At 32.0% G+C, this 7,519-nt stretch overlaps 1 protein-coding gene across 3 annotated transcripts; it reads left to right on the top strand.

Annotated features, from left to right (window-relative positions):
- The first annotated feature begins 963 nt into the window (after positions 1-963).
- LOC107838853 (transcription factor ABORTED MICROSPORES) lies at positions 964-6,713 on the top strand. 3 transcript variants are annotated; one of them, XM_016682094.2, is made up of 9 exons: positions 964-1,073; positions 1,991-2,090; positions 2,339-2,521; positions 2,767-2,845; positions 2,945-3,013; positions 3,370-4,023; positions 4,306-4,605; positions 4,998-5,174; positions 6,325-6,713. In XM_016682094.2, exons 2-9 carry the CDS (start codon positions 1,996-1,998, stop codon positions 6,553-6,555), a joined length of 1,788 nt encoding a protein of 595 aa, XP_016537580.1. In that variant the 5' UTR covers positions 964-1,073; positions 1,991-1,995; the 3' UTR covers positions 6,556-6,713. The 3 variants fall into 3 exon arrangements, with proteins under 3 accessions (XP_016537580.1, XP_047251785.1, XP_047251784.1); XM_047395829.1 differs by lacking the exon at positions 964-1,073 and adding an exon at positions 1,082-1,193; XM_047395828.1 differs by lacking the exon at positions 964-1,073 and adding an exon at positions 1,082-1,239.
- Positions 6,714-7,519: the final 806 nt, after the last annotated feature.

Here is a 7,519-nt window from a genome sequence, read left to right as displayed (position 1 = left end):
GATCAAACATCCACGTATCAACTGTATTAAGTAGAATAATGGCAGATAACAACAGAACGAAAACTACAACAATACAATACGATAATCGAAACATCAGAATGATACAACTAAATCTTACATTTACACAAAAATCCCTTAAAGTCTGACCGAACATTCATCCACCACCTGTATTAATTAAAAAAAAACATTTAATAGCAGGATAGAAACTACTACAACACAATAATCAAGATGTCAGAACAATACAATTAAACGTAATTATCTTCACACCAAAATAACTGCATATAATTCCTATCAACCAATACAATGAAAATCTAAGATTTTTTTCGAATCAAACTAAAAGTAATAATAACACTAATTAGTAAAAAAAATTTAAAACTAAAAGTGGCAATAAATTGTGAAACCTAAGCCTAATTTTTTTTTCTTTGTAGTCCACGAAGACTCGTGTTGAATATATAGTCCTAAATAACCTAAAGTTACAGTTTTGGTAGAATAGTCCTAACCTGTGGATAATAAATCTAAATAAAGAAAATACAACGTGTAATATTAATTTAACTCATATTGAAATTCTAATCAAAAGTGAATTTCATATATTTATTATGGCTAATAATCAATAACATGAAGATAATGATATAATAATTGGAGAAAAATAGTGAAAAAACTATTTTGTCTATTGAGGAGTGTTTTAATAAAATGACAAAAAGTTCGAATCACTTTTACAAGAGACTTCACATTTTTTAATATATTATTATTATTATAGATTATATATTATAGATATAGATTACCAATATATATATAGATATATTTGTAAGCATACAAGTTAAATTCTTTGCAAAATAGAATAAACAAAGAGAAACAAAGACAATGAAAGTGATGACGAGAAGTGCTCAGTCAATAAACTAAAGATATATTTTCTCTTGTTTAGAGACGACGCTCTTATTATAACAAACCAAACCCTCATGCATGCATTGCCTTTTACCTACCTAATGAATTTTCTCTATTAAAAACTAGAACCTTACACGTAAATACAGCTACACTACACAAAGGACAGATTTTCTAGATCAAAGGCCTGGGAAGTGTGTTATAAGTCCTTTTTTTTTCTTTTAATGATCAACATATATAATTTCTGTCTATTTAATAGGAATTTCATCTAAGAATTTGCTGAAAATGCATTTCTTGGGAACATGAAAACATCAGTTAAACATAGCTATCATCTGTGATTCTTTGAGAATTTGCTGAAATGTGTATCTTTTGCTTTTTTACCTTTATGCTTTTAATTTACCATCTCTTGTGTTGTCATCCTCGTTTTGTTTTGTTTTGTTCTGTTAAAAGGAGCAACGTGATTTAATTTATTTCTCATTCCTTGTTTCTTTCTCTTTGTTTTTAGCTCTCTTATTTACTTTAAAAGGACTCTGACTTCATTAGTGTAAAGATTTCATAAGCATTTGATTTCCTTTGTGGGAAGAGGGCAAACACTTTTCACTTTAGTATTTTGTTGATCTGCAGATAAAAGGCCGGGGAAGTGTGTTATAAGTCCTTTTTTCCTTTAATCATCAACATATATAATATCTCTTTTTTAAAAATTTCATATGAGAAGTTGCTGAAAATGTGTTTCTTGGGAACATGAAAACATCAGTTAAACATAGCTATCATCTGTGATTCTTTAAGAATTGTGTGAAATGTGTATCTTTTGCTTTTTTACCTTTATGCTTTTAATTTAGCATCTCTTTGGCTGTCATCCTTTTTTTCTTTTGATTTGTTCTGTTAAAAGGAGCAACATGATCTAATATATTTCGCATTCCTTGTTTCTTTCTCTTTGTTTTGAGCTGTCTTATTTACTTTAAAAAGACCGACTTCATTAGTGTAAAGATTTCATAAGCATTTCATTTCCTTTGTGGGAAGAGGTCAAACGCTTTTCACTTTCGTATTTTGTTTTGATCAGAAGTAAAAATTTACTGTCCTGTATAATCTTTGTTGCTTTTCTCCCTAATAGGAAACATGGAACTCATGCATCTAATGGACAGGCTTAGGCCTGTTATGGGCTTAAAAAGCTGGGATTACTGTGTTTTATGGAAGTTGAGTGAAGATCAAAGGTATCTATGATCTCCATGAACCTTTTCTTGCCCTCCTCCATCTAGAGGCATATTAAGTGATTGTGAGTTCAGAACACGCATATATATATATATATATATATATTGCATATGTACACAGTACTAGTAGAAAACAATTGGTTAAGTTGAGCCACTCTAGATCTGCCTCTGCCTCTTTTCCAAAAACACCAAACAAAGAAAAAGAAAGACCCTTGTGTAATTAAATATGTTGTGGATTATGTGTCATGCAGGTTTCTTGAATGGATTTGTTGCTGCTGTGGTGGAGCTGACAAAAATATGCATAGCTGTGAGCAAGAGCTGTTTTTCCCTGATTCTTCCACTTCAACTTGTAGAGATGTTATGTTTCAGCATCCAAGAACAATTGCTTGTGATTTACTGGCTCAGCTGCCGCCTTCTCTGGCGCTAGACTGCGGGTACATTTTTGGCCTGTACCTTTATCCGTTCTCTTACAAGAAAATTAATTTCCAAATAAGGGAAAGCCTGGTGTATTAAACTCCAACAATGCACGTGTCTGAGAAAGATTGGGACCATATTGTGTCTATTCCAAATGACTTGCCTTTCTGCAAGAGATTTTTTCTCAATCCTAAAACGAAAAAGAATCTTCCTCAAGTGTCACATTTTTAATAATCATTTCTAACTCTTTGAAATAAAATTGCAGAACTTATGCAATGGCCTTATTATCTAATCAAGCAAAATGGATGAACTTCGTACCTTTCTCGATATCAAATATGACTAATGTAAGAATTCAGGTGTTACTGTCAATTTTCATTGCATAGTTCTCAATTAAAAGCACCTTCTTTATTTGCGTGTTTCATGTTGTTTGATGTTAATTGCAGGAAATAATGGGAACCAGAGCTTTGGTTCCATCTCCTCTTGGATTGCTCGAGTTGTTCAGTACTCAACAAGTAAAAAAAAATATTTGTTCTTCTTTTATCCTCTTTCTCATCTATTACTACATTCTTCCGTCTTTTTAGTGTCAATTCAAAGAAAACTATGTCTAAAGGTACGACTACTTCCTTTACTAAAATTAATTTAAATGATAGCAATGAACACCGGCAACATGTGATGACAATGCATAAGGGTGATCATGTAGAATACTAATATTCATGTTCAGCTATAATTAAGTAGTACTCAAAAGTATTAGCAAGTGGTGTAGAATAGTGGGAAAAATGGTTTTGACATTTGAGATCATACATGTAAATAATTTGATGTAAGATATATAGCCTAAAAAAACATCATCACAAATTTACTCTCTTTACAGCTTCCAGAAGATGAGGAAGTCATAGAATTCGTCTCAGCTCAATGCAATATCTATGTGGAGCAGCAAGCTATGACGAATTCAAGTTTCTCAGATGGGGTTGAAGAGAGCACATCAAAGCCTTTCCCATTAGAAGGAGATGACCATATAAAAGTTTCCCAAAATCATTACCAGCAGACAGTCTCCCCTGCCGCTACATCAAGAGGCCATTCAGATAATTTGTCGTATGATTTCCCACTTAAACGAAAACATTTGGATACTTCTTCGATGAACTTCCTTCCGCAGTTAAGTACTTACAGCACACCAGAAGTCTACAACAAAACAGGAGGGAACATGTTGTTTGATCAGAGAACAAGTGATGTGACACATTTCTCTGAGAATAGGTACATGAGTGAGATGGATGCTTATTTACAGAAGCAAATGATGAGAAGTAGTAGTACTCAATCCGCAATTGATGATGAATCTGTCAAACATGATAATGGAAGATCCAATTCAGGATCTGATAGTGATCAAAATGAGGAAGAAGATGATCCTAAGTATAGACGGAGAAATGGAAAGGGTCCTCAATCCAAGAACCTTATGGCGGAAAGAAAAAGGAGGAAGAAACTAAATGAAAGGCTTTATGCTCTTAGAGCTTTGGTTCCCAAAATTTCCAAGGTAATTCTAAAATAATCTTCATAAAAAATAATTCTCTCTGCTATTGGTTTATTAAAAGTCCTTGTCATCATTATGAATACATGCAAGCAACCTATATAATTAGGAATATAATTAGGAATTAGTGACAAACAAATTTAGCTAAAGAGAAAAATCCAAAACTGATTATGAAAAAATTCTATCAGCAACCAGCAAATTACCGATGCAGTTTGTAACTAATTTCAGGCTTTGATCCTTCATTAGAATTCCTGATTGGCTAATCATTATGGTCGAAATTATGTACAGTTGGATAGAGCTTCTATCCTTGGAGATGCTATTGAATATGTGATGGAATTGGAAAAGCAAGTGAAAGATCTGCAGCTTGAGCTTGAAGAACATTCAGATGACGAGGGTAGAAGGAATCAGGACCAGATCCACCCTGACGTTTTAAGCCATAATGGAACTAAAAACGGGCCTAAATCAGAAAATGGGAAACGTTCAAATGGAAAAGGCCATAGAGAATTATCAACTAATTCCAATGGCAGCACTGACCCTTTCCGGAAAATTCAAGAGGTAGAAGAGAATGACAAATTGCAGCAAATGGAGGTACAACTTGTTCTATTTATAGTACGGATTTAACTTATAAACACTGATAATGTGTAGCCCGTTTGAGTTACTAGTTCCACTTTTTATTAACGACAAGATGTAGTTTTCTTTTCGGTTACCTAATGGTGTACGCTTTTTGTTCAACACTTCTAGTGTACAGAAGTTAAAATCCTTATATACGGAGTTTTTTTCTATTTTATTTTAACTTTTTATTTATTTTCAATCCTAGGTTACCTAGTACTGTGTACTTTTTGTTCAACATTTTTAGTGTACAGAAGTTAAAATCCTTATATACGTTAAGTTTTTTTTTGTAACTATTTTCTTATAATTATTTTCAATCCCTACAATGACATGAGTCATTGATATATATATTGATCATCATAAAATTGTAGCCACAAGTGGAAGTTGCACAATTAGAGGGGAATGAGTTCTTTGTGAAGGTGTTTCGTGAGCACAAGACTGGTGGATTTGTGAGGATCTTGGAGGCTTTGAACTCCTTGGGCTTGGAGGTTACCAATGTCAATGCAACTAGGCATACTTGTTTGGTATCAAATATCTTCAAAGTAGAAGTAAGTGACATATTCTTCAACCATTCTCACCCCACCCCCTACTCCACAACGCATAAGGAAAAGAAAAATTTAAGGCCTACCTTTACAAAACGTATTGCTTGATCTACAAATAACCTCAACTTGAGGTAGGACCTACATTACGATATCTTGTTGTGATCTAGTTTATGTTTGTTGAGACTTCATAATTAGTCTTACATAAAGTACAAGTACTAGACAATAATTTCTCATACTTTACTATAAAATATCAACTATTAGTCATTTTCTCAAACTAGATTTCTTTTTAAGATATTTGATGTTTTAGAAAAAGAAGAAGTCATTTATTGCCCTCCCCCCCCCCCCCCCCGCCGCAAATCTATCCACACTATTCCAAATGATGGTGTATTCAATTAAGTGAGATAAGGAGAGATAAATGCTAATCCCTTTGTTCCAACATACTTCATTCGTCTCAAAATAGTTGAATTATATAAATTTTACACAGCTCTTAATAGAAAATTAATTAAGAGTGTGATTTGACTAATATATCCCTTATTAATTCTTTAATCTTCATTTATTTATGTGCTGCTTAATTTTAGAATAATCATTAAGTTCGAAAAAAATAATTAATTATCTCTTGATTATCAAAACATGCCAACTATTTTGAGACAACTTTTTAGCAAATATGTCAACTATTTTAAAATAAATGGAATAACTAAATTGTTAGGGTATGACACACCTTAAAGAAAGATATTTTAAGACAAATTATTTGATTCAATATGAAACTATAAGTATTAACTTTAATTTGTAAGTAGTGCAATTCATCTCCTAGTAAATGTAAGCAGTTAACAACCTCAATTAGAAGGGTAAATCTAAAAAATATAATTACTACACTCATGAACTTTACGACATTCACTTATGTGAGATTATATAAAAGAAATCCCAACAATCTACTTATCGAACTAGAGGGAGTAGTAGTTTAGACAAACACTCTTAATTGTTAAGAGTATTTTATTATTAAGAAAGGTAAATAGTATTGGTAAAACGTTGATAATTGCATATAACAAAATAATTTCTCCAAATTATATGAAAACCTAAACGGCATTTTTCCTTCACATATGTCAAATCTGAAATTGCTTTGTTTTGTATCTTGACTATGAATACTGTATGTTAGCAGAAAAGGGACAATGAAATTGTTCAAGCTGATCATGTGAGGGACACCTTGCTAGAGCTGACAAGAAACCCTAGTAGAGGTTGGTCTGAAATGGCTAGAGCATCATCAGATAATAATGCAAATGGCTGTACAGAGTATCTCCACAATCAGCATCACCATCATGATCATCACCTAGACAATAATCACCACAAGCAAGCCAATTCACATCGCTATCAACGACACCACCATCATTAACATGTTTTATTTTATCTAGCACTAGTAATAGTAAATAATTTATCTAAGCAATCCTTGTTTAGATTGAGTAGTTTGCAGAATAACGATAGCTGAAATGTAATCGATTAATCTCTATGTATAATGGGATAGTATTAAATAAAGAGTATGTTATTATTTTAGATTTAATTAATTTGATGAATTACTCCTGAAGATTGACATCAAACTAGTGCTAATTGATGAGAGTTATTTCGGGAAAAAAAAGTAAAGTCAAATTTTAAGTTATTTCATCTCAAAAACTGAATAATATTTATTACTTAAAGTGGTCCTTTCGATCATTCATCAAAAGGAGACACTTGATTTTAAATTTGACCTGGTCAGATATCAGGAAACAATATTCTCAAGTTCTTTATTTGAAATGAATTCTAAGCCTATTTCAAAAAGAAACTCCAGATATTTGAGATCTTTCTCTTTGAATAAGATCTCATTTACAACGACAATTTCATTAGATATCTTAGAATTAGAATTCTTTTTTTTTTTTCCAATCCAGTGTTAGGATAAATGAATTCTAAGCCTATTTCAAAAAGAAACTCCAGATATTTGAGATCTTTCTGTTTGAATAAGATCTCAATTACAACGACAATTTCATTAGATATCTTACAATTAGAATTCTTTTTTTTTTTTCAATCCAGTGTTAGGATTTGCCCTGGGATTTACCTGATTTTCTACCATAATTAGAATTACTTTTCTTGATGTAGAAGGTTTCCTTATTTGAAAAGATCTCTTTCCAATTAGGTTTCTTCCTTTTTAGAGAAAGAGTATTGTAGCTCTATAAATAGAAGATCTCCCTTCTCAAACCACAACACAATAGCATCCACAATGTAGTCATCAAAGAGTCTTATTTAGTGGGAGATTTCTCCCAATAGGTTTAATGTTTTTCCAATATTAGTTTTTAACATATAGGCCTTTTGACCAAGCATACCAATAA

This window comes from Capsicum annuum, chromosome 8, assembly GCF_002878395.1.
Source record: "Capsicum annuum cultivar UCD-10X-F1 chromosome 8, UCD10Xv1.1, whole genome shotgun sequence".
Taxonomy (NCBI): Eukaryota; Viridiplantae; Streptophyta; class Magnoliopsida; order Solanales; family Solanaceae; genus Capsicum; species Capsicum annuum.
Note: the sequence above shows the minus strand (reverse complement) of the source record. Positions and strands in the feature narration are given on the sequence as shown.

What these genes read in the sequence shown, in the direction of transcription:
- LOC107838853 (XM_016682094.2), top strand. Translation starts at nt 1,996, where the DNA reads ATGGAACTCATGCATCTAATGGACAGGCTTAGGCCTGTTATGGGCTTA. An exon ending in TCTCTGGCGCTAGACTGCGG is followed by an intron (nt 2,522 to 2,766) that starts GTACATTTTTGG and finishes ATAAAATTGCAG; the next exon opens with AACTTATGCAATGGCCTTAT. An exon ending in CGATATCAAATATGACTAAT is followed by an intron (nt 2,846 to 2,944) that starts GTAAGAATTCAG and finishes TGTTAATTGCAG; the next exon opens with GAAATAATGGGAACCAGAGC.